This window comes from Coregonus lavaretus (genome assembly GCF_964263955.1).
Source record: "Coregonus lavaretus genome assembly, contig: HAP1_SCAFFOLD_526, whole genome shotgun sequence".
In the NCBI taxonomy this organism is placed as follows: domain Eukaryota; kingdom Metazoa; phylum Chordata; class Actinopteri; order Salmoniformes; family Salmonidae; genus Coregonus; species Coregonus lavaretus.
Window position 1 is genome coordinate 320829 of NW_028157301.1, and position 27267 is coordinate 348095.

At 49.0% G+C, this 27267-nt stretch overlaps 1 protein-coding gene across 1 annotated transcript; it reads right to left on the bottom strand.

Annotated features, from left to right (window-relative positions):
• LOC311125567 (desmocollin 2-like protein) lies at positions 1–27232 on the bottom strand. Its single transcript, XM_084199596.1, has 13 exons — positions 27072–27232; positions 18571–18726; positions 18286–18430; positions 18037–18191; positions 17485–17619; positions 15781–15966; positions 13626–13873; positions 12921–13063; positions 9301–9528; positions 1878–2099; positions 1511–1620; positions 1039–1389; positions 1–785 (listed from the first exon to the last, which is right to left on the bottom strand). Exons 1-13 carry the CDS (start codon positions 27216–27218, stop codon positions 576–578), a joined length of 2436 nt encoding a protein of 811 aa, XP_084055722.1. The 5' UTR covers positions 27219–27232; the 3' UTR covers positions 1–575.
• Between the last annotated feature and the right edge of the window lie 35 nt (positions 27233–27267).

The window sequence follows — 27267 nt, forward strand, 5'->3', positions numbered from 1 at the left end:
CCTCTTTCTGCTTAAATTGCCATTTATTTTCTCATTAGAAAAAGACAAGACAGTGTGAGCCCTTGACAAACGGCAGCAATTATGAAGAATTATCTTGTCTCCTATAGAAACCAATTGACTCAGAGATCATGTTACACATTCAGCAATGACAACTCCAGCAATATGATCTATATCACACACACAGACACACACTGATCCTGGCCAGTGTTGTATTACAGTAAAAACAGGGACATACTCCCCCTGGTGTCAAAGCAGAGCATAACAGACACCAGATCAAAGCACAAAAAGAGCCAGTAGCATGTGTACCTCAGAGTGAGAATAGTCTGGGTGATGTCTCGCTTCTTCACTCTTCTTTAGGTAATGTAGTAGACTGAGGAGAGAGAGAATACCTGCTATATCTTTATCTCCCTTCCAAAACAACAGATCTATCATCAGTCTCACTCACTGATACGCTCTTGGCATTCACCTTCCATTGATTTTACTGATTGTCTTTCTCTCGAAGGTTCTGATCTCATTAGTTGCTTTGTGTTCCTGTTAGTTGTGTTCTTTATTCGTGTTCTCATCCCATCTCGGTCTCAGATCTCCTCCTCCTTGTCCATGCAGATGTTGGCCAGTGTTTTGAACTTTGACCCCAGTGAGTCCAGGAAGTCCAGGTTATCCTGGTCACCAAAGTCACTGCAGCACCCCACTGACCCGGCCGGTGACCCTTCTCCCTCGTAATCATATGCCCGGGCCACGTCGTCCGCATAACGCTCCTCTGACTCATCTCCAAAATACACCAGCTTCTGCAGGACAGAGAAAACAGAGGTGTCAACACAGGTTACAGAACGGCTTAGGAATACAACCAGGTCCTAACTGTCGTCACACCAACGCAGTTATGTCTTGCAAAAGCACTTGACAGGAATGACAAATTGAGTGCTGAAATGCTATTCTTTTGAAGCAGCCCATATAGACTAAATCTACAAATGCAATCCATTAATCTGAATTTTATCACAAAAACCACAGCCAAAGCAACATGTTTTTAAAAAAATGGTTTACCTTGCCCAGGTAGAGTCCGTTGGTCTTCCAGGTGTGCAGGGCGGAGAGAGTGGAGGAAGCCTGGGACTGTTTGAGGAAGGTAGTGTCTGTGTAGAAGTTACCTCCCCCGTACTGTCCGGTGGAGTAAAAGCTCTGTCCCTGAGCTGTCAGGAAGTCCTGCCTACTGCTCGTCTGATACACACTCTCCCGATTCAGATTGATCGTCTGCTGACCAATCAGAGGAGGACCTGGAGCCGGACACCCCGCCCCATTCTGGTTCAGAAGCCCCACCAGCCCTGCCCCCTTCATGGAGCTATCCACTGTGTCCACGGCAACACCGGTGGAAGGTACAATCAGCAGGGCCGCAGATTTCTGACCAGCGATAACAGAGGATAAGGACAATGATAATGACAGTCCCATTCACACACACGCAAACACAGTACACACACTCATCAATGATAGAGGAGCTAGTCCAGAGGAAAGCTGATCTCACCACTTCATCTCCAGGAGCCTCTGTGTTAGACTTCAGCAGCATGCCACCACTACAGTCTTCCATGTAGATCTTCTCTCCCTTAGTGGTGCAGTAAAACACAAATAATAGACCTGCATATGAGAGAGCAAATATGTTAGTTACATAAATCCATATAAATGGAGAATTGCCTGAAATTATAGATGTGAAGTATAATGTAGGATATGTCATTCATATCTGATAAAATGGTATGTGCACTCTGTGTAGTATCTGATGTAGTACAGGAATAAACTGACAAAGTATCTGATGTGACTAAGTGATGCAGGATATGATATGCGATTAATGCACATGTGCGGGCATGTGCTAGTGTGTATCCACCATTCCTACTCACAGAGCAGTAGGAGCAGCAGGAAGGCCAGCAGCATGGCCAGGACGCCCCAAATCCCCACAGAAACAGAGCTCCTCTTGGCTACACACTCTCCCCCCAGGCACTGACACACCCTTACAGACAGCACCTGGACCCCGCCCTTATCCTGGAGGTCAGTCACACGTACAGGGACCGCATACACACCCCGGGCCATCTCCACCACCTGCTCCAGCACTGCTGACCCGTCTACAGAGGGCAATGAAAGAAAGAGAGAAAGAGAGAAAGAGAGAAAAAGAGAGAGATTACTGTGGTATCCAGGGTATAAATGCACCATGAGGAGATAACCTTTGGAATGTTCAGTGTTCAGAGAGTTTCCCTCCATATTTTGTACTCTCCTGTGGTAGTTGTGTGCGCCTCACAGTGTGTGTTTGTGTGCCAAGCACAGTATGTATACTCAGCCCAAAAAAAAAAGTCCCTTTTTCAGGACCCGTCTTTCAAAGATAATTCGTAAAAATCCAAATAACTTCACAGATCTTCATTGTAAAGGGTTTAAACACTGTTTCCCATGCTTGTTCAATGAACCATAAACAATTAATGAACATGCACCTGTGGAACGGTCGTTAAGACAGTAACAGCTTACAGACGGTAGGCAATTAAGGTCACAGTTATGAAATTTAGGACACTAAAGAGGCCCTTCTACTGACTCTGAAAAACACCAAAAGAAAGATGCCCTGGATGCCTGCTCATCTGTGTGAACGTGCCTTAGGCATGCTGCAAGGAGGCATGAGGACTGCAGATGTGGCCAGGGCAATAAATTGCAATGTCCATACTGTGAGATGCCTAAGACAGCGCTACAGGGAGACAGGACGGACAGCTGATCGTCCTCGCAGTGGCAGAGCACGTGTAACAACACCTGCACAGGATCGGTACATCCGAACATCACACCTGCGGTACAGGTACAGGATGGCAACAACTGCCTGAGTTACACCAGGAACGCACAATCCCTCCATCAGTGCTTAGACTGTCCGCTGAGGCTGAGAGAGGCAGGACTGAGGGCCAGACATCACCGGCAACAACGTCGCCTATGGGCACAAACCCACCGTCTCTGGACCAGACAGGACTGGCAAAAAGTGCTCTTCACTGACGAGTCACGGTTTGGTCTCACCAGGGGTGATGGTCGGATTTGCGTTTATCGTTGAAGGAATAAGCGTTACACCGAGGCCTGTACTCTGGAGCGGGATCGATTTGGAGGTGGAGGGTCCGTCATGGTCTGGGGCGGTGTGTCACAGCATCATTGGACTGAGCTTGTCGTCATTGCAGGCAATCTCAATACTGTGCGTTCGAGGGAAGACATCCTCCTCCGTCATGTGGTACCCTTCCTGCAGGCTCATCCTGACATGACCCTCCAGCATGACAATGCCACCAACCATACTGCTCGTTCTGTGCGTGATTTCCTGCAAGACAGGAATGTCAGTGTTCTTCCATGGCCAGCGAAGAGCCCGGATCTCAATCCCATTGAGCACGTCTGGGACCTGTTGGATCGGAGGGTGAGGGCTAGGGCCATTCCCCCCAGAAATGTCTGGGAACTTGCAGGTGCCTTGGTGGAAGAGTGGGGTAACATCTCACAGCAAGAACTGGCAAATCTGGTGCAGTCCATGAGGAGGAGATGCACTGCAGTACTTAATGCAGCTGGTGGCCACACCAGATACTGACTGTTACTTTTGATTTTGACCCCCCCTTTGTTCAGGGACACATTATTCAATTTCTGTGGAACTTGTTCAGTTTATGTCTCAGTTGTTGAATCTTGTTACGTTCATACAAATATTTACACATGTTAAGTTTGCTGAAAATAAACGCAGTTGACAGTGAGAGGACGTTTCTTTTTTTGCTGAGTTTACGTGCTTTGCAGCGTGTGGATATGTGCCATGGGGTCATGTGAGTGTCCTGCAGCGTGAGTGTCCTGTAGCGTGAGGGGCACGCAGCGTGAGGGTCCCACAGTGTGAGGGCCCTGCAGTGTGAGGGCCCTGCAGTGTGAGGGCCCTGCAGTGTGAGGGCCCTATGGTGTGTGATGTGTCTATTTATCTCAATCCCTATCCCCTCCAGTATCTGACTCTATGGTCACTGTGTGTGTGTGCCTGCATGCACCTGTGTCTATGTGCCCACTGTGTGCTGGGCCCATGGCAGCCTGTGATTGTTGTTTTGGGACTTATCCACAGATGTATTTACTCTGCCAATAAGTGGAGGGTGACACACACACACACACACACACACTAAATGAAGGGTGACATTTCCTCTGTGCTGCCTGACATTTAGTTTGACATTTCTCTCCTGTGAGGCTTCAGAGGTCTGGCCATGGCTGATACACAAACAATACACACACAGAGGTCTGGCTCTGTATAATATACACTAAGGCTGCGTCTCAAATTGTACCCTATTCCCTATATAGTGAACTACTTTTGACCAGGTCACATACGGAAGTGTCCTATTAAGGGAATAGGGTACCATTTAGGACGCATTCACACACAGGCCTCTTAACACTCACTGCCTTCTGTCCGTTCCACTGGGCTTAAAAGGGCAATCTGGGATCTAGTAATCTGTTCTATGGTCATTTAAATTCTAGATATAGTCTTCAAATTAAATCACATTTGTCACATACGCTGAATACAACAGGTGTAGACCTTACCATGAAATGCTTACTTACAAGCCCTTAACCAACAATGCAGTTAAGTTAAGAAAATATTTACTAAATAAAAAAGTTACAATAAAATAACAATAACGAGGCTATATACAGGGGATACCAGTACCGAGTCAATGTGAGGGGGTACAGGTTAGTCGAGGTAATTGAGTTAATTTGTAGATGTAGGTAGGGGTAAAGTGACTGCAAATAGTCTGGGTAGCCATTTGATTAGCTGTTCAGCAGTCTTATGGCTTGGGGGTAGAAGCTGTTATTAAGTAGCCTTTTGGACCTAGACTTGGCACTCCGGTACCGCTTACCGTGCGGTAGCAGAGAGAACAGTCTATGACTAGGGTGGCTGGAGTCTTTGGCAATTTTTAGGACCTTCCTCTGACACCGCCTGGTATAGAGGTCCTGGATGGCAGGAAGCTTGGCCCCGGTGATGTACTGGGCCGTACGCATTACCCTCTGTAGCGCCTTCACTACAGCCCCGTCGATGTGAATGGGGGCGTGCTCGGCCCTCCTTTTCCTGTAGTCCATGATCATCTCCTTTGTCCTGATCACGTTGAGGGAGAGGTTATTGTCCTGGCACCACACTGCCAGGTCTCAGACCTCCTCCCTATAGGCTGTCTCATCGGTGTCGGTGATCAGGCCTACCAGCGTTGTGTCGTCGGCAACCTTAATGATGGTGTTGGAGTCATGCCTGGCCATGCAGTCGTGGGTGAACAGGGAGTACAGGAGGGGATTAAGCACGCACCCCTGAGGGGCCCCCGTGTTGAGGATCAGCGTGGCAGATGTGTTGTTGCCTACCTTTACCACCTGGGGGCGGCTCATCAGGAAGTCCAGGATCCAGTTGCAGAGGGATGTGTTTAGTCCCAGGGTCCTTAGCTTTGAGGGCACTATGGTGTTGAACGCTGAGCTGTAGTCAATGAATAGCATTCTCACGTAGGTGTTCCTTTTATCCAGGTGGGAAAGGGCAGTGTGGAGTGCAATAGAGATTACGTCATCTGTGGATCTGTTGGGGCGGTATGCAAATTGGAGAGGGTCTAGGGTTACTGGGATGATGGTGTTGATGTGAGCCATGACCAGCCTTTCAAAGCACTTCATGGCTACAGATGTGAGTGGTACGGGTCGGTAGTCATTTAGGCAGGTTACCTTGGTGTTCTTAGGCACGGAGACTATGGTCGTCTGCTTGAAACATAGGTATTACAGACTCAGTCAGGGACAGGTTGAAAATGTCAGTGAAGACACTTGCCAGTTGGTCAGCCCATGCTCTGAGTACACGTCCTGGTAATCTGTCTGAATGTTGACCTGTTTAAAGGTCTTACTCACATCGGCTACGGAGAGCATGATCACACAGTCGTCCGGAACAGCTGGTGCTCTCATGCATGCTTCAGTGTTGCTTGCCTCGAAGCGCACTTAGAAGTAATTTATCTCATCTGGTAGGCTCGTGTCACTGGGCAGCTAATAGTTTGCAAGCCCTGCCACATCCGACGAGCATCAGAGCCGGTGTAGTAGGATTCAATCTTAGTCCTGTATTGACGCTTTGCCTGTTTGATGGTTCATCGGAGGGCATAGCGGAATTTCTTATAAGCGTCCGGGTTAGAGTCCCGCTCCTTGAAAGCGGCAGCTCCACCCTTTAGCTCAGTGCAGATGTTGCCTGTAATCCATGGCTTCTGGTTGGGGTATGTATGTATGTATGTACGGTCACTGTGGGGACGACGTCATCGATGCACTTATTGATGAAGCCGGTGACTGATGTGGTATATTCCTCAATGCCATCGGATGAATCCCGGAACATATTCCAGTCTGTGCTAGCAAAACAGTCCTGTAGCTTAGCATCTGCGTCATCTGACCACTTCCGTATTGAGCGAGTCACTGGTACTTCCTGCTTTAGTTTTTGCTTGTAAGCAGGAGGATAGAATTATGGTCAGATTTGCCAAATGGAGGGCGAGGGAGAGCTTTGTACGCATCTCTGTGTGTGGAGTAAAGGTGGTCTAGAGTTTTTTTCCTCTGGTTGCACATGTGACATCTTGGTAGAAATTTGGTAAAACGGATTTCAGTTTTCCTGCATTAAAGTCCCCGGCCACTAGGAGCGCCGCCTCTGGATGAGCATTTTCTTATTTGCTTATGACCTTATGCAGCTAATTGAGTGCGGTCTTCCTGCCAGCATCGGTTTGTGGTGGTAAATAGACAGCTACGAAAAATACAGATGTAAACTCTCTTGGTAAATAATGTGGTCTACAGCTTATCATGAGATACTCTACCTCAGGCGAGCCAAACCTCGAGACCTTTAATATTAGATTTTGCGCACCAGCAGTTATTGACAAATAGACACAGACCACCACCCCTTGTCATAAAAATAAAAATAGTGAAACTTGCTGACTGTATACTCTACTGCATACAGTGGGGGAAAAAAGTATTTAGTCAGCCACCAATTGTGCATGTTCTCCCACTTAAAGATGAGAGAGGCCTGTAATTTTCATCATAGGTACACGTCAACTATGACAGACAAAATGAGGGGAAAAAATCCAGAAAATCACATTGTAGGATTTTTAATGAATTTATTTGCAAATTATGGTGGAAAATAAGTATTTGGTCAATAACAAAAGTTTCTCAATACTTTGTTATATACCCTTTGTTGGCAATGACACAGGTCAAACGTTTTCTGTAAGTCTTCACAAGGTTTTCACACACTGTTGCTGGTATTTTGGCCCATTCCTCCATGCAGATCTCCTCTAGAGCAGTGATGTTTTGGGGCTGTCGCTGGGCAACACAGACTTTCAACTCCCTCCAAAGATTTTCTATGGGGTTGAGATCTGGAGACTGGCTAGGCCACTCCAGGACCTTGAAATGCTTCTTACGAAGCCACTCCTTCGTTGCCCGGGCGGTGTGTTTGGGATCATTGTCATGCTGAAAGACCCAGCCACGTTTCATCTTCAATGCCCTTGCTGATGGAAGGAGGTTTTCACTCAAAATCTCACGATACATGGCCCCATTCATTCTTTCCTTTACACGGATCAGTCGTCCTGGTCCCTTTGCAGAAAAACAGCCCCAAAGCATGATGTTTCCACCCCCATGCTTCACAGTAGGTATGGTGTTCTTTGGATGCAACTCAGCATTCTTTGTCCTCCAAACACGACGAGTTGAGTTTTTACCAAAAAGTTCAATTTTGGTTTCATCTGACCATATGACATTCTCCCAATCCTCTTCTGGATCATCCAAAGGCACTCTAGCAAACTTCAGACGGGCCTGGACATGTACTGGCTTAAGCAGGGGGACTGCAGGATTTGAGTCCCTGGCGGCGTAGTGTGTTACTGATGGTAGGCTTTGTTACTTTGGTCCCAGCTCTCTGCAGGTCATTCACTAGGTCCCCCCATGTGGTTCTGGGATTTTTGCTCACCGTTCTTGTGATCATTTTGACCCCACGGGGTGAGCTCTTGCGTGGAGCCCCAGATCGAGGGAGATTATCAGTGGTCTTGTATGTATTCCATTTCCTAATAATTGCTCCTACAGATGATTTCTTCAAACCAAGCTGCTTACCTATTGCAGATTCAGTCTTCCCAGCCTGGTGCAGGTCTACAATTTTGTTTCTGGTGTCCTTTGACAGCTCTTTGGTCTTGGCCATAGTGGAGTTTGGAGTGTGACTGTTTGAGGTTGTGGACAGGTGTCTTTTATACGGATAACAAGTTCAAACAGGTGCCATTAATACAGGTAACGAGTGGAGGACAGAGGAGCCTCTTAAAGAAGAAGATACAGGTCTGTGAGAGCCAGAAATCTTGCTTGTTTGTAGGTGACCAAATACTTATTTTCCACCATAATTTGCAAATAAATTCATTAAAAATCCTACAATGTGATTTTCTGGAGAAAAAAAATCTCAATTTGTCTGTCATAGTTGACGTGTACCTATGATGAAAATTACAGGCCTCTCTCATCTTTTTAAGTGGGAGAACTTGCACAATTGGTGGCTGACTAAATACTTTTTTCCCCACTGTAACTGTAGCGGGATTACTCATGTGTTATTTCTATTAGCTATGTTGACTATGACGTTAGATAATATGGTGACAACGATGTAGGTAGGCTGTGTGTAGCGGTTATGATAGGAAGGTTTGGCTTGGAAAGGTTTTTTCGCCTGGTCACAGACAGCTGATGTGTTGTACACTGAAGTCCACAAGTGAAGGGAAAAGGTGAAAGAGGAGGAGAGCGCATAGATACGAGAAGGAATTACAACAAGCAAAGTGATCATGCTGTTTGTATGAAAGTGAACTGTGTTTGTGTGTGATCAGGGGTGTATTCATTTCGCCAATTCTATTGAAAAACGTTTATTAAACGGAAGCAAATGGAACAAAACAGGGAAAACATACCTGAACTCTCGTTTGCAACTGTTGATCTAATGATTACACCCTAGATGCAGGCAAGAGTGAGCAAGGCGGTACTGTGTGTGTCACTGTCTGTCACCTTGATTACAAAAAATTATCTCAACCTGTGCACCTACGTTGTAAACGTTCATTGTAGCAACCTCATGATGGGTATAGGGAACATTTTTGTATCATGTAGTAGCCTAAACCTATCGATGTTACATTGAGCTGGGTGAATGGAATATGAATGACAGTCATCCAATATGCTGTAATAGAAATAAGGCCATGCTCATAAACAAATATATATCTTCCTCCCTCATCTTAAACGGCACCGACCGCCACTGCTCTGGATGTAGACATACTATACCCACAATTCAACCACAACCATATTTCAACCCCAACCCACTTTACTCACTCTGAATGTCTCTCAGCCTCCATTTCCCATCATGCCCCTCTGGCAGCATGAAGTTGAAGGGTCCAGCGTAAGGTGATAGGTCAGCATCCTTTGCTTCTATGGTTATGGAGCCCATCTGCCCCTCCTCCTCCTCACACAGCGTCAGGTCTGTTCCCGGGACGATCTTCGGGACGTTGTCATTGACGTCCTCTATCAGCAGCGTTATATTGCCATTGCCAGACTTCTTACCTAGGAGACAGAGAGAAGGGGGAGGGGTCAGGTCAACAAGTTCAGGCTCTGAGCCGCAGTCCCTATTGGTTCACTTTTCGGGTTTCACTCATACAAAACTGAACTCATTCATCCAGTCGTTCATTCAAACCTGGAATCTCTCATCCATTCAAACGTGATGTCACCTTAAACCTGAATTCATTCGTCTACTCATTCAGTAATCCATTCAACTATTTTATTACATCTAAAGTCCATTGTTTTATACAATAGTGCCACATAACAAAAGTACAATTATTTAAGTGGAATATGTCATAACAGTTGAAGTGCTGGACACACACATGCAGTTATGTTAAGGTCAAACGTAGCCGTTTTTATCTAAATATAAAATCATTTCTGGGTAACAATTAAGTAAGTACCTTACTGTGATTGATTTCAATTAAAATGGTCAAACAAAAATAGCATCTTAGCAAAAAATCTATTTCTCAAGCAATAATTTTGCTAGGACTGTCTGGGAGTGGCCTGAGTGAGGGGCCTAGTTGGAGGAGCCTAATGGGAGGGATATGTAACCTGAAAACTAACTGTTATTGGCAGAGAGGCCAAAACTCTGGAATTGCAGGCGGCTCTTACACTAAAAAGGTATTATCATAATTTTCAAAATGTCACAGTGTTATTGCAACCTCATATTGTGGAAATATACACTACCGTTCAAAAGTTTGGGGTCACTTAGAAATGTCCTTGTTTTCGAAAGAAAAGCAAATTTTTTGTCCATTAAAATAACATAAAATTGATCCGAAATACAGTGTCGACATTGTTAATGTTGTAAATGGCTATTGTAGCTGGAAACGGCTGATTTTTAATGAAATATCTACATAGGCGTACAGAGGTCCATTATCAGCAACCATCAGTCCTGTGTTCCAATGGCACGTTCTGTTTGCTAATCCAAGTTTATCATTTTAAAAGGCTAATTGATCATTAGAAAACCCTTTTGCAATTACGTTAGCACAGCTCAAAACTGTTGTGCTGATTAAAGAAGCAATAAAACTGGCCTTCTTGAGACTAGTTGAGTATCTGGAGCATCAGCAATTGTGGGTTCGATTACAGGCTCAAAATGTCCAGAAACAAATAACTTTCTTCTGAAACTCGTCAGTCTATTCTTGTTCTGAGAAATGAAGGCTATTCCATGCGAGAAATTGCCAAGAAACTGAAGATCTCGTACAATGCTGTGTACTACTCCCTTCACAGAACAGCGTAAACTGGCTCTAACCAGAATAGAAAGAGGAGTGGGAGGCCCCGGTGCACAACTTAGCAAGAGGACAAATACATTAGTGTCTAGTTTGAGAATTTCTTGTTAACAAACTATAGTTTTGGCAAGTCGGTTAGGACATCTACCTTGTGCATGACACAAGTAATTTTTCCATCAATTGTTTATAGACAGATCATTTCAATTATAATTCACTGTATCACAATTCCAGTGGGTCAGAAGTTTACATATACTAAGTTGACTGTGCCTTTAAACAGCTTGGAAAATTCCAGAAAATGATGTCATGGCTTTAGAAGCTTCTGATAGGCTAATTGACATAATTTGAGTCAATTGGAGGTGTACCTGTGGATGTATTTCAAGGCCTACCTTCAAACTCAGTGCCTCTTTGCTTGACATCATGGGAAAATCTAAAGAAATCAGCCAAAACCTCAGAAAATAAATTGTAGACCTCCAGAAGTCTGGTTCATCCTTGGGAGCAATTTCCAAACGCCTGAGGATACCACATTCATCTGTACAAACAATAGTATGCAAGTATAAACACCATGGGACCACGCAGCCATCATACCGCTCAGGAAGGAGACGCGTACTGTCTCCTAGAGATGAACGTACTTTGGTGCGAAAAGTGCAAACTATCCCAGAACAACAGCAAAGGACCTTGTGAAGATGCTGGAGGAAACAGGTACAAAAGAAACTATATCCACAGTAAAATGAGTCCTATATCGACATAACCTGAAAGGCGGCTCAAGAAGGAAGAAGCCAATGCTCCAAAACCGCCATAAAAAAGCCAGACTACGGTTCACAACTGCACATGGGGACAAAGATCGTACTTTTTGGAGAAATGTCCTCTGGTCTGATGAAACAAAAATAGAACTGTTTGGCCATAATGACCATCGTTATGTTTGGAGGAAAAAGGGGGTCCCTTGCAAGCCGAAGAACACCATCCCAACCGTGAAGCACGGGGGTGGCAGCATCATGCTGTGGGGGTGCTTTGCTGCAGGAGGTACTGGTGCACTTCACAAAATAGATGGCATCATGAGGAAGGAAGATTATGTGGATATATTGAAGTAACATCTCAAGACATCAGTCAGGAAGTTAAAGCTTGGTCGCAAAAGGGTCTTCCAAATGGACAATGACCCGAAGCATACTTCCGAAGTTGTGGCAAAATGGCTTAAGGACAACAAAGTCAAGGTATTGGAGTGGCCATCATAAAGCCCTGACCTCAATCCTATAGAAAATGTGTGGGCAGAACTGAAAAAGCATGTGCGAGCAAGGAGGCCTACAAACCTGACTCAGTTACACCAGCTGTGTCAGGAGGAATGGGCCACAATTCAGCTTGTGTGGCCTACCACTTCGCGGCTGAGCTGTTGTTGATCCTAGTCGTTTCCACTTCACAGCTCTAGCAGGGCAACATTTTTACGAACTGACTTGTTGGAAAGGGGGCATCCTATGACGGTGCCACGTTGAAAGTCACTGAGCTCTTCAGTAAGGCCATTCTACTGCCAATGTTTGTCTATGGAGATTGCATGGCTGTGTGCTCGATATTATACACCTGTCAGCAATGGGTGTGGCTGAAATAGCCGAATTGACTAATTTTAAGGGATGTCCACATACTTTTGTATATTTAGTGTATGTTTACATTGCCAAAGCAAGTCAAATAGATAAACAAAAGTGAAATAAACAACAACAAATGTACAGTAAACAAATGTTCATTACACTCACAAATGTTCCAAAGGAATAGAGACCTTTCAAATGTCATATGTCTATATACACTGTTGTAAAGTAGTGCAAATAGTTCAAGTACAAAGTACACTGAGCACAAAGGAGAGTTTCTGCCTGCCACACCCTGATTGACAACCCAGAAACACAGATCAGTCACACCCCTGTTCAGCTACTCCAGGTGTTCTCAGCAACGCCTCACAAGATAACAAGCCAAACAAAGAGATGGGAGGAGTCAGCATAGCAAGTCATGTTTTACTGTATCACTGCATGTTCACCTACACTATGCGTAAAGCTGTAAACCTCACAGGGAAATGTTATTAAACCCCAAAAGGCAGATGTGTCCTTTGATATTAATACATGTATGACATCCTTTACACACTCTCCAGTGCGGTTGCCCATGTGTAATAACAGTTTGGGTGAAAACGCCACTCACTCTCATCCACAGCTTTGATGGTGATGGTGTAGGCTCCGTTGGTAACTAGAGGAGACTCAAGGTCGATGGTGTTAGCTACCCTCAGCTCTCCCGTGGTCTCCCCCACAGCTATCCATGAGCCAGGGTCAAATTTTGTGTAGTACCTACAACACACACACACACACACACTAATCAAATGTTTTATCGGTCACATACAAATATTTAGCAGATGTTATTGCAGGTGTAGCGAAATGCTTGTAAAAAAACAAAATACTGCAAAATTGCTTAGGAGCTAGAAGCAGAGCTGCCATGTCTGTCGGCGCCATCTTACACACACACACACACACACACACACACAGAGAGAGAGAGAGAGCGAGAACAGGTTTAACAGATAGCATAGAGCTATTGATGCATTCCAAACTTTGGTTGATAAGTGCAACATGATATGCATGTAGAAACATGAATAGAAGAATGTATAAGAGACACTAGAAAACATCTCATAACATCTCATTTAATCTAAACAAAAGTATAATTTACTCCCATGGGGTAAAAGTGGTTGTAATGACATTTCAATCTAGTCTAATGTAACCAGCTTTAGGGTAGTCTTAGGTCTATATTCTTCCTTTACTCTACTGTTAGTCATTAGTGTGCACTAGGGACAGTGGGTCATTAGTGTGTACTAGGGACAGTGGGTCATTAGTGTGTACAAGGGACAGTGGTCCGTACTTGATCCCCTTGCTACTCTTGGTCTCTGGGTCCAGTGCTGTGTAGGTGGAGAGCAGGGTCCCGTTGGGAGTGTTCTCTTTAACCCTGATCACCATGTTAGGAGGGGTAAACTCTGGCCCCTCATCCTCATCACCCACACTGACATCCACAGGGATGGACAGCCAGGTCCCTGCCATGCCCACCAGGGGAGCCTCGTTCTGGGCAGAGATCATCAGCTTCACTGTCTTCCCCTTCTCATAATCAAGAGGCTGGAGGAGGGGTGGGAGAGGAGAGAAGAAAACAGGTTCATGACTAACTCAGTCTAGCCTGGCTGTCATTCTGTCAGCATTAGCCTGAGCTCTGTGGTTGCATCCCCAATGGCACCCTATTCCCTACATAGTGCACACCTTTTGACCAGAGCCCTATATAGGGAACAGGGTGCCATTTGGGACACAACCTGTGCAAAATGTTCCTGTTATGACTCAGGTCAAGCTGATGTCTCCATTCTCTGACACATTTAACAACCACCTACCAGAGAGCAGAGACGCACTGTGACCAGCTAATAATAACAACCACGCTCACTTCTTATCACTGCTACAACTTAGACACACATACCCACCCACCCAAACAAGCATGCATGCACACACACACACACAGAGAGAGAGAGAGACAAGTCTGCCAATACTAATTCCACACTCAGCTCTCCAGAGAGCTATTAACTTATACCGCCTGGTACAGGAATGGAAGACCCAGAGCTGCAGACGATAAGTTCATTAGAGTTACCAGCCTCAGAAATAGCAGCCCAAATAAATGCTTCACAGAGTTCAAGTAACAGACACATCTCAACATCAACTGTTCAGAGGAGACTGTGAATCAGACCTTCATGGTCAAATTGCTGCAAAGAAACCACTACTAAAGGACACCAATAAGAAGAGGAGACTTGCTTGGGCCAAGAAACACGAGCAATGGACATTAGACCAGTGGAAATGTGTCCTTTGGTCTGGAGTCCAAATTTGAGATTTTTGGTTCCAACCGCCGTGTCTTTGTGAGACGCGGTGTGGGTGAACAGATGATCTACGCATTTGTATTTCCCACCGTGAAGCATAGAGGAGGAGGTGCTTTGCTGGTGACACTGTCTGTGATTTATTTAGAATTCAAGGCACACTTAACCAGCATGGCTAGCACAGCATTCTGCAGCGATACGACATCCCATCTGGTTTGGGCTTAGTGGGACTATTAACAGAACAATGACCCAACACTCCTCCAGGCTGTGTAAGGGCTATTTTACCAAGAAGGAGAGTGATGGGAGTGCTCAGATGACCTGGCCTCCACAATCCCCCGACCTCAACCAAATGAAGATGGTTTGGGATGAGTCAGACCGCAGAGTGAAGGAAAAGCAGCCAACAAGTGCTCAGCATATGTGGGAACTCCTTCAAGACTGTTGGAAAAGCATTCCAGGTGAAGCTGGTTGAGAGAATGCCAAGAGTGTGCAAAGCTGTCATCAAGGCAAAAGGTGGCTATTTGAAGAATCTCAAATATGAAATATATTTTGATTTGTTTAACACTTTTTTGGTTACTACATGATTCCATATGTTATTTCATAGTTTGTCTCTTCACTATTATTCTACAATGTAGAAAATAGTTTTAAAAAACTTCAATCAGTAGGACGTGTTAACTTTTGACCGGTAGTGTATATATAAAACACAGGACAATCACGTTTTTGACTGCACTGCCCCTTTACTATGAAAATCAGCTTGTGAGAGTGTTCTGTTCTGGAGAACACCCACCCATGCATATGGACACAAACACACAGAGAAGTCTGCCAAGACAAATTCCATGCTCAGCTCTCCAGAGAGTTGCCTCTGAATTATAACAGTGTGAGTACATTATAATGTCATCATTCATCTTTTAGTCAGTGTCTCTGTGTCTTTGTCAGTATCTCAGTCTCTCTCTCTCTGTAGCAGTGTTTTTATTTGTGACAGTCAAGTAAAACGCAAGAGTTGACACAGACCCAAAACAGATGGACAGGTGCTGACTAATGGAATATTAAAGATATGAAATCATAGTAGGATACACATAAAAGTATTTGGAACATATTTAAAGTGTGTGACTATCTTTGTTTTATTCATTTGTTTGTGTCAGTGCCTTCATCTGTGGTTGTTGTTATCTCTGTCACCTTGACGACATAGAGCAGGCCCTCGTTGGTTTCATGGTCCGTGTCGATCCGGAAATTCCCGTTCTCGTTGCCCTGGGTGATGACAAACCTGGCGTTCCAGTTTGGGGTCTTCTCCTCGTCCTTGTCATCCACAGGAATCCTCAGGACCAGCACGTCTGCTCTGTTCTCCTTTATAGTGGCCTTGTACTGTCAGGCAGAAACAAACAATCATTTTGTAAAATAATTTAGATTGAGAGAGGAGCCCTAACTGTGCCCATGCACAGTTATGTTTCACCTAATTTTTTATGTATAATGTTTCTTTTTAAGTGCAAATAAATACATTAAATAAATATCAGTGTAGCTCAGTTGGTAGAGCATGGCACTTGCAACGCCAGGGTTGTGGGTTCATTTCCCACGGGGGGCCAGTATGAAAATGTATGCACTCACTAACTGTAAGTCGCTCTGGATAAGAGCGTCTGCTAAATGACTAAAATGTAAATGTAATAATGACCACTTAGCACCTACCGAAAATACCCTGAGGTGATTTGTTGACTGCCTTATTAACACCACATACCTGTTTTGCTTAGACACATTTTGACTGAATGGAAAGCTACGAAGGGTCAAAAGGGTAAAAGAGGGCAGTAGTCCTTAAACGCTTGTCAAAACAATAAGAGTATTTTTAAACCAAGATGTCAGACAATACCACTACTGTGAAGGGTTGCACAACTCCGTTAACTTTCCCAAATTCCCAGGTTTATTGCTTACTCCCTTTCGATTTTGGGAATCTTTCATCTAGGATTTCTCGAAAACCTGGTAATTTGGGAAAAATTACTGGAATTTCACAACCTTACTATGTGTTATTCTCTATACATTAAAACACATTCTGCAGGTCTGCTTACAATCAAAATCATGCATTTACTAATACACTCTAAATGGCCTGCCACGCAGAGATTAGCCTGCAGTGTTATTTTCCGACAGCCAATAAAATGTAAATAATTGGCTGGTATGTGTAGCAGGCCCTCAGGGTGCCTGGATGCTTCTCTACAGTTTGGACAAGTACTGGCCAAGCCAGCCCGAGAGGTCCTCAATCACTGTCTCAGAGGCAGAGCACGGGCTAAGTCCCAAATGGTACCCTATTCCCATTATAGTGCAGAACTTTTGACCAGGGCCCTTGACCAGGGCCAATAGGGCACTATGCAGGGAATAGGGTGCTATTTGGGACACAGAAACAGTGCTGTCTCATGGCAGAAGGGTTGAGAGGTTAGAATAGGACCTCAGGATAAAGAACTGGTAACCTGTCCAGACAATCACTCTCTACAGCTCTGCTGTTACCTGAATAGCATGTTTGAGAAAAGTGAAAATCTATTTACCATTTTCAAATGCTGTAGGCAGTGTGGCGGGGGGTTGGGATAAAGGAAAAATACAAATGTCTGTCTCTGTGGCAATTGACAATTAAGTAAATATCATTTTTCTGTCTGGCTGAAGTGTTATCAAAATGTAAAGTTTTCCACATATTCACTCTATTGCTACTATGTTGTGTGCAATATCGTTGAGTTTGCATCAAAGATGAGTGATTTATCGGATGCATCCCAAATGACACCCTATTTCTATATCCCTACTCCCTATGGACTCCGGTCAAAAGTAGTGCACTATAAAGGGAATAGGGTTCCATTTGGGATGCGTCCATAGTCGTCATCCTAAACACACGCAGGAGGAGTGACGTACGGTGGTCTCTCTGAAGGTGGGAGGGTTGTCGTTGATGTCCAGTAGCGTGATGGTGGCCGTAGCAGTGTTGAACAGGCCGTTCTTAGCTCCGTCCATGTCCCGGATCTCCATGGTAACAGCATGGACCACCTGTGTCTGGAAAGACCCAAACACACAGAGAGACATTTCTACTACATTTACATTTTAGTCATTTAGCATACGCTCTTATCGAGAGTGCATACATTTTTGGTTCTGGTCTCCCACAACCCTGGCATTGCAAGCGCAATGCTCTATCAATTGAGCCACACGGGACCTACAACATTTTCACCACAGCAAACCTCAGTAAAGTATCATCATTCAAGAGTACTGAAGTCTGCTCTGGTTTATACTGGTTTCTACCTCAAATTCAGTACACCATTCAGTTAGCTAGAATGACAGAGACTAACAATCACTTGTTACATAATATTAACATAGCACAACAATACAATAGGCTAACTATCTTACAGCAATGCTGGTGTGTTTAGAGGGAAATAAGTGGGTGTTGAATAAGGAAGGAAGCCCTGCCTATGGTACCTCTCTGTCAAGAGTGCTGGTCCTGGCTGTGATCAGCCCACTGTGAGACCCGATGGTGAAGAACTGACCACCAGTCAGAAGGGTGTATCTGATCTTAGTGTGGGGGGTGTCTGCTTCATCCTTATCAGTAGACTTCACTTCTCCTACCTCAGTACCTGGAGAGAGGGAGGCAGGGGTGAGAGAGAAAGAGATATCAATACTGTACTTAAACTATCAGACACACAAACACACACACACACACACACTCACCAGGTTTGCACTGCTCTAACACAGAGAAAGTGAGTAGTCCAGAGAAGGTTGGTGCGTTGTCGTTGATATCCTCTACCAGAACAGTGATGTCCAGAGGCCGATCTGTCTCCTTCCCTGACCGCCTGTCAAACACCTGGGCTGTGAACTACACACACACACCACTCTTGGTCTGAGGTACAGACAGCAGACAGACAAGATGACTACACTGCTATTATCTTGCCTATAATCTTTGTGAGTTCATTTAGACCAACTCCATGGCCTGTACTGAAGGTCTGTCACACTTACCACAAACTTGGGGTACTGTTCCCGGTCGACAGGGTAGTGTACACGCACCATGCCTGTGTCACGATCCACAGAGAAAAGCTTCTCCGGGGACATGGTCACTCCTGGACCACTGATCATATAGTACACTGTGAAATTCACTGACGAATCTGACCCCACCTAGGGAGTGGGAGGGGGAGAGAGAGAGAGAGAGAGAGAGAGAGAAAGAGAGTGAGAGAGACTTAAACTTACAGAAATAGCTAAATAGCTTAAAACACCAGTACAGTTCTAACACACTGACACATACAGTGCCTTCGGAAAGTATTCAGACCCCTTGACTTTTTCCACATTCTTAGGTTACAGCCTTATTCTAAAATTGATTAAATTGATTTTTTTCCTCATCAATCTACACACAAAACCCCATAATGACAAAGCAAAAATAGGATTAACTTTTTTAGCTAATTATTAAAAATTAAAATATCACATTTACATAAGTATTCAGGCCCTTTACTCAGTACTTTGTTGAAGCTCCTTTGGCAGCGATTACAGCCTCAAGTCTTCTTGGGTATGACTCTATATAGTTTGGCACACCTGTATTTGGGGAGTTTCTCCCATTCTTCTCTGCAGATCCTCTCAAGCTCTGTCAGGTTGGATGGGGAGCGTTGCTGCACAGCTATTTTCAGGTCTTTCCAGAGATGTTCGATCGGGTTCAAGTCCGGGCTCTGGCTGGGCCACTCAAGAACATTCAGAAACTTGTCCCGAAGCTACTCCTCCGTTGTCTTGGCTGTGTGCTTGGGGTCGTTGTCCTGTTGGAAGGTGAACCGCCGACCCAGTCTGAGGTCCTGAGCGCTCTGGAGCAGGTTTTCATCAAGGATCTCTCTGTACTTTTCTCCGTTCATCTTTGCCTCGATCCTGACTAGTCTCCCAGTGCCTGATGCTGAAAAACATCCCCACAGCATGATGCTGCCACCACCACGCTTCACCGTAGGGATGGTGTCATGTTTCCTCCAGAAGTGACGCTTAGCATTCAGGCCAAAGAGTTCAATCTTGGTTTCATCAGACCAGAGAATCTTGTTTCTCATGGTCTGAGAGTCTTTAGGTGCCTTTTGGCAAACTCCAAGCTGGCTGTCATGTGCCTTTTACTGAGGAGTGGCTTCCGTCTGGCCACTCTACCATAAAGGCCTGATTGGTGGAGTGCTGCAGAGATGGTTGTCCTTCTGGTAGGTTCGCCCATCTCCACAGACGAAGTCTAGAGCTCTGTCAGACTGACCAGCAGGTTCTTGGTCACCTCCCTGACCAAGGCCCTTCTCCCCCGATGGCTCAGTTTGGCCGGGCGGCCAGCTCTAGGAAGAGTCTTGGTGGTTCCAAACTTCTTCCATTTAAGAATGATGGAGGCCACTGTGTTCTTGGGGACCTTCATTGCTGCAGATATGTTTGGTACCCTTCCCCAGATCTGTGCCTCGACACAATCCTGTCTCGGAGCTCTACGGACAATTCCTTCGACCTCATGGCTTGATTTTTTCTCTGACATGCACTGTCAACTGTGGGACCTTATTGTCCTCCCGAGTGGCGCAGTGGTCTAAGGCACTGCATCGCAGTGCTAGCTGTGCCACTAGAGATCCTGGTTCGAATCCAGGCTCTGTCGTAGCCGGCCGCGACCGGGAGACCCATGGGGCGGCGCACAATTGGTCCAGGGTAGGGGAGGGAATGGCCGGCAGGGATCTAGCTCAGTTGGTAGAGCATGGCATTTGCAACGCCAGGGTTGTGGGTTCAATTCCAGTATAAAAAATTTAAAATGTATGCACTCACCCCAGTCTGCACTCTGGATAAGAGCGTCTGCTAAATGACTAAAAATGTAAATGTAAAAAAATATAGACCGGTGTGTGCCTTTCCAAATCACGTCCAATCAATTGAAATTACCACAGGTGGACTCCAATCACATTGTAAAAATATCTCAAGGATGATCAATGAAAACAGGATGCACCTGAGCTCAATTTCGAGTCTCATAGCAAAGGTCTGAATACTTATGAAAATAATGTATCTGTTATTTCTGTTTAATAAATTTGCAAAACATTCAAAAAACCTGTTTTCACTTTGTCATTATGGGGTATTGTGTGTAGATTGCTGAGGATGATTGGGATGAGGAGGGGGGGGGTGATTGGGATGAGGAGGGTGGAAGGTGACTGGGATGAGGAGGGTGGAAGGTAAGAGAGATGAGGTGGAAGGTGGCTGGGATGAGGAGGGGGGAAGGTGGCTGGGATGAGGAGGGGGGAAGGTGGCTGGGATGAGGAGGGGGGAAGGTGGCTGGGATGAGGAGGGGGGAAGGTGGCTGGGATGAGGAGGGGGGAAGGTGGCTGGGATGAGGAGGGGGAAAGGTGACTGGGATGAGGAGGGGGAAAGGTGACTGGGAGGAGGAGGGGGGAAGGTGACTGGGATGAGGAGGGGGGGTGATTGAGATGAGGAGAGGGGGGTGACTGGGATGAGGAGGGGGGTGACTGGGATGAGGAGGGGGAAGGTGACTGGGATGAGGGGGGGGAAGGTGACTGGGATTAGGAGGAGGGGGGAAGGTGACTGGGATGAGGAGGAGGGGGGGAAGGTGACTGGGATGAGGAGGGGGGGAAGATGACTGGGATGAGGAGGGGGGGGAAGGTGACTGGGATGAGGAGGGGGGGAAGGTGACTGGGATGAAGAGGGGGGGAAGGTGACTGGGATGAGGAGGGGGGGAAGGTGACTGGGATGAGGAGGGGGGAAGGTGATTGAGATGAGGAGGGGGGAATGTGCCTGGGATGAGGGGTGAAGGTGACTGGGATGAGGAGGGGGGGTGACTGGGATGAGGTGGGGGGGAGGTGACTGGGATGAGGAGGGTGAAAGGTGACTGGGATGAGAAGGGTGAAAGGTGGAAGGTGACAGAGATGAGGGGGGGGGGGTGGCAGAGATGAGAAGGGGGGGAAGGTAGCAGAGATGAGGAGGGGGAGAAGGTGGCAGAGATGAGGAGGGGGGGGAAGGTGACTGGGATGAGGAGGGGGGAAGGTGACTGGGGTGAGGAGGGGGGAAGGTGAAAGAGATGAGGAGGGGGGAAGGTGACTGGGATGAGGAGGGGGGGTGACTGGGATGAGGGGGGGGGTGACTGGGATGAGGAGGGGGGGAGGTGACTGGGATGAGGAGGGGGGTGATTTAGATGAGGAAGGGGGTGATTTAGATGAGGAAGGGGGAAGGTATTTGAGATGAGGAGGGGGGAGGTGACTGGGATGAGGAGGGGTGGAAAGTGATTGAGATGGAGGGTGAAGGTGAAGGTGATTGAGAGAGATTTAGATGAGGAGGGGTGGGGAACTGGGATGAGGAGGGGGGAAAAGAACTGGGATGAGGAGGGGGAAAGGGACTGGGATGAGGAGGGGGGGGAAGGTGACTGGGATGAGGAGGGGGGGGTGACTGGGATGAGGAGGGGGGAGGTGACTGGGATGAGGAGGGGGGTGATTTAGATGAGGAAGGGGGAAGGTGACTGGGATGAGGAGGGGGGAGGTGACTGGGATGAGGAGGGGTGGAAAGTGACTGGGATGAGGAGGGGGGGAAGGTGACTGGGATGAGGAGGGGGGAAAGGAACTGGGATGAGGAGGGGGAAGGGACTGGGATGAGGAGGGGGGGAAGGTGACTGGGATGAGGAGGGGGGTGACTGGGATGAGGAGGGGGGGAGGTGACTGGGATGAGGAGGGGGGAGGTGACTGGGATGAGGAGGGGGGAGGTGACTGGGATGAGGAGGGGGGAGGTGACTGGGATGAGGAGGGGGGGGGTGACTGGGATGAGGAGGGGGGGAGGTGACTGGGATGAGGAGGGGGGTGATTTAGATGAGGAAGGGGGAAGGTGACTGGGATGAGGAGGGGGGAGGTGACTGGGATGAGGAGGGGTGGAAAGTGATTGAGATGGAGGGTGAAGGTGAAGGTGATTGAGAGAGATTTAGATGAGGGGGGGGGGACTGGGATGAGGAGGGGGGAAAGGAACTGGGATGAGGAGGGGGAAAGGGACTGGGATGAGGAGGGGGGGGTGACTGGGATGAGGAAGGGGGGGGAGGTGACTGGGATGAGGAGGGGGGTGATTTAGATGAGGAAGGGGGAAGGTGACTGGGATGAGGAGGGGGGAGGTGACTGGGATGAGGAGGGGTGGGAAGGTGACTGGGATGAGGAGGGGGGAAAGGAACTGGGATGAGGAGGGGGGAAGGGACTGGGATGAGGAGGGGGGGAAGGTGACTGGGATGAGGAGGGGGGGAAGGTGACTGGGATGGGGAGGGGGGTGACTGGGATGAGGAGGGGGGTGACTGGGATGAGGAGGGGGGAGGTGACTGGGATGAGGAGGGGGGAGGTGACTGGGATGAGGAGGGGGGAGGTGACTGGGATGAGGAGGGGGGGTGACTGGGATGAGGAGGGGGGAGGTGACTGGGATGAGGAGGGGGGTGATTTAGATGAGGAAGGGGGAAGGTGACTGGGATGAGGAGGGGGGAGGTGACTGGGATGAGGAGGGGTGGAAAGTGATTGAGATGGAGGGTGAAGGTGATTGAGATGAGGGGGAAGGTGACTGGGATGAGGAGGGGGGAGGTGACTGGGATGAGGAGGGGTGGAAAGTTATTGAGATGAGGGGGTGAAGGTAACTGGGATGAGGAGGGGGGGAGGTCACTGGTATGAGGAGGGGGGGAAGGTGACTGGGATGAGGAGGGGGGGAAGGTGACTGGGATGAGGAGGGGGGGGAAGGTGACTGGGATGAGGAGGGGGAAAGGTGACTGGGATGAGGAGGGGGAAAGGTGACTGGGATGAGGAGGGGGAAAGGTGACTGGGATGAGGAGGGGGGGAGGTCACTGGGATGAGGAGGGGGAAAGGTGACTGGGATGAGGAGGGGGAAAGGTGACTGGGATGAGGAGGGGGAAAGGTGACTGGGATGAGGAGGGGGAAAGGTGACTGGGATGAGGAGGGGGAAAGGTGACTGGGATGAGGAGGGGGAAAGGTGACTGGGATGAGGAGGGGGAAAGGTGACTGGGATGAGGAGGGGGAAAGGTGACTGGGATGAGGAGGGGGAAAGGTGACTGGGATGAGGAGGGGGAAAGGTGACTGGGATGAGGAGGGGGAAAGGTGACTGGGATGAGGAGGGGGAAAGGTGACTGGGATGAGGAGGGGGAAAGATGACTGGGATGAGGAGGGGGGAAGGTGACTGGGATGAGGAGGGTGGAAGGTGACTAGGATGAGGAGGGTGGAAGGAAACCGGTGTGAAGAGGGGTGGAAAGTGATTGAGATGGGGGGGTGAAGGTGATTGAGATGAGGGGGGGAAGGTGACTGGGCTGAGGAGGGGGGGAAGGTGACTGGGATGAGGAGGGGGGAAGGTGACTGGGATGAAGAGGGGGGGAAGGTGACTGGGATGAGGAGGGGGGGAAAGTGACTGGGATGAGGAGGGGGGGAGGTGACTGGGATGAGGAGGGGGGAAGGTGACTGGGATGAGGAGGGGGGAAGGTGACTGGGATGAGGAGGGGGGAAGGTGACTGGGATGAGGAGGATGGAAGGTGACTGGGATGGGGGAGGTGGTTGGGATGAGGAAGGGGGAAAGTGATTGGGATGAGGAGGGGATGGTGCCTGGGATGAGGAGGGGGGAAGGTGACTGGGATGAGGAGGGTGGGAGGTGACTGGGATGAGGAGGGTGGGAGGTGACTGGGATGAGGAGGGTGGGAGGTGACTGGGATGGGGGAGGGGGAAGGTGATTGAGATGAGGAAGGGGGAAGGTGCCTGAGGTGAGGAGGGTGACTGGGATGAGGAGGAGGTGACTGGGATGAGGAGGGGAAAGGTGACTGGGATGAGGAGGGGGAAAGGTGACTGGGATGAGGAGGGGGAAAGCTGACTGGGATGAGGAGGGGGAAAGGTGACTGGGATGAGGAGGGGGAAAGGTGACTGGGATGAGGAGGGGGGGAGGTGACTGGGATGAGGAGGGGGAAGGTGACTGGGATGAGGAGGGGGAAGGTGTCTGGGATGAGGAGGGGGAAGGTGACTGGGATGAGGAGGGGGAAGGTGACTGGGATGAGGAGGGGGGGAAAGGTGACTGGGATGAGGAGGGGGGGGGAGGTGACTGGGATGAGGAGGGGGGGAAGGGACTGGGATGAGGAGGGGGGGAAGGGACTGGGATGAGGAGGGGGGAAGGGACTGGGATGATGAGGGGGGAGGTGACTGGGATGAGGAGGGGGGAAGGTGGCAGAGATGAGGAAGGGGGGAAGGTGGCAGAGATGACGGGGGGTGGAAGGTGGCTGGGATGAGGAGGGGGGGAAGGTGGCTGGGATGAGGGGGGGGGGTGCCTGGGATGAGGGGGGGGGAGGTGCCTGGGATGAGGGGGGGAACCCTGGGATGAGGGGGGGGTGACTGGGATGAGGAGGGTGAAGGGTGACTGGGATGAGGAGGGTGAAAGGTGGAAGGTGACTGGGATGAGCAGGGCGGGAAAGGTGACAGAGACGAGGAGGGGGGGAAGGTGGCAGAGATGAGGAGGGGGGGAAGGTGGCAGAGATGAGGAGGGGGGAAGGTGCCTGGGATGAGGAGGGGGGAAGGTGCCTAGGATGAGGAGGGGGGAAGGTGACTTGGATGAGGAGGGGGAAGGTGACTGGGATGAGGAGGGGGAAGGTGACTGGGATGAGGAGGGTGAAAGGTGACTGGGATGAGGAGGGTGAAAGGTGGAAGGTGACTGGGATGAGGAGGGGGGGAAGGTGACAGAGATGAGGAGGGGGGGAAGTTGGCAGAGATGAGGAGGGCGGGAAGGTGACTGGGATGAGGAGGGCGGGAAGGTGACTGGGATGAGGAGGGGGAAGGTGACTGGGATGAGGAGGGGGGAAGGTGACTGGGATGAGGAGGGGGGAAGGTGACTGGGATGAGGAGGGGGAAGCTGACTGGGATGGGGAGGGGGAAGGTGACTGGGATGAGGAGTGGGGGAAGGTTATTGAGATGAGGAGGGGGGAAGGTGATTGGGATGAGGAGAGGGGGAAGGTTACTGGGATGAGGAGGGGAAGGTTACTGGGATGAGGGGGGGGGACGGTGACAGGGATGAGGAGGGGGGAAGGTGACAGGGATAAGGAGGGGGGGGAGGTGACTGGGATGAGGAGGGGGGAGAACCCTGGGATGAGGGGGGGGTGACTGGGATGAGGAGGTTGGAAGGTGAATGGGATAAGGAGGGAGGAAGGAGAATGGGATGAGGAGGGTGGAAAATAAAAGGTGACTGGGATGAGGAGGGTGGAAGGTGACTGGGATGAGGAGGGGGAAGGTGACTGGGATGAGGAGGGGGAAGGTGACTGGGATGAGGAGTGGGGGAAGGTGACTGGGATGAGGAGTGGGGGAAGGTGATTGAGATGAGGAGGGGGGAAGGTGATTGGGATGAGGAGAGGGGGAAGGTTACTGGGATGAGGAGGGGGAAGGTTACTGGGATGAGGGGGGGGGACGGTGACAGGGATGAGGAGGGGGGAAGGTGACAGGGATAAGGAGGGGGGAAGGTGACTGGGATGAGGAGGGGGGAAGGTGCCTGGGTTGAGGGGGGGGGGGGGAGAACCCTGGGATGAGGGGGGGGTGACTGGGATGAGGAGGTTGGAAGGTGAATGGGATAAGGAGGGTGGAAGGAGAATGGGATGAGGAGGGTGGAAGGTAAAAGGTGACTGGGATGAGGAGGGTGGAAGGTGACTGGGATGAGGAGGGGGGAAGGTGACAGAGATGAGGAGGGGGGAAGGTGACAGAGATGAGGAGGGGGGGAAGGTGACAGAGATGAGGAGGGGGAAAGGTGACTGGGATGATGGGGGGGAAGGTGACTGGGATGAGGAGGGGGGAGGTGACGGATGAGGAGGGGGGGGGGTGACTGGGATGAGGAGGGGGGAAGGTGACTGGGATGAGAACCCTGGGATGGGAGGGTGGAAGGTGACTGGGATGAGGAGGGGGGAAGGTGACAGAGATGAGGAGGGGGGGAAGGTGACAGAGATGAGGAGGGGGAAGGTGACTGGGATGAGGAGGGGGGAAGGTGACTGGGATGAGGAGGGGGGAAGGTAACTTGGATGAGGAAGGGCGAAGGTGATTGAGATGAGGAGGGGGGGTGATTGAGATGAGGAGGGGGAAGGTGATTGAGATGAGGAGGGGGGAAGGTGACTGGGATGAGGAGGGGGGGAAGGTGACTGGGATGAGGAGGGGGAAGGTGACTGGGATGAGGAGGGGGGAAGGTGACTGGGATGAGGAGGGGGGGAGGTGACTGGGATGAGGAGGGGGGAAGGTGACTGGGATGAGGAGGGGGGGAATGTGACTTGGATGAGGGAGGGGGGAAGGTGATTGAGATGAGGAGAGGGGGGGTGATTGAGTGAGGAGAGGGGGGGTGATTGAGATGAGGAGGGGGAAGGTGATTGAGATGAGGAGGGGGAAGGGGATTGAGATGAGGAGGGGGGAAGGTGATAGAAGAGGGATAGGAGAGTAAGACCGATGGGATACATGAGGAAAGAGAAGGGAGGATGTGAGGAGAGTGATAATGATGCATGTCCTCACCAGTTCTACGTCTTTGGGGAACGGTGGGATGTCCTGCTCTATGATGCTGAACGGGAGAGGACTCCATCTCCTTTTAGAGCGCCTCAGGACCTCAGAAGGACCCCTCTGGGCCCCTTTCTGTGCAGGCACGTTTAAGGGCACCCTCATGGGTACTTGAATATGCTCCTATAAGGACAGTGTCACAGTGATAAGTAAA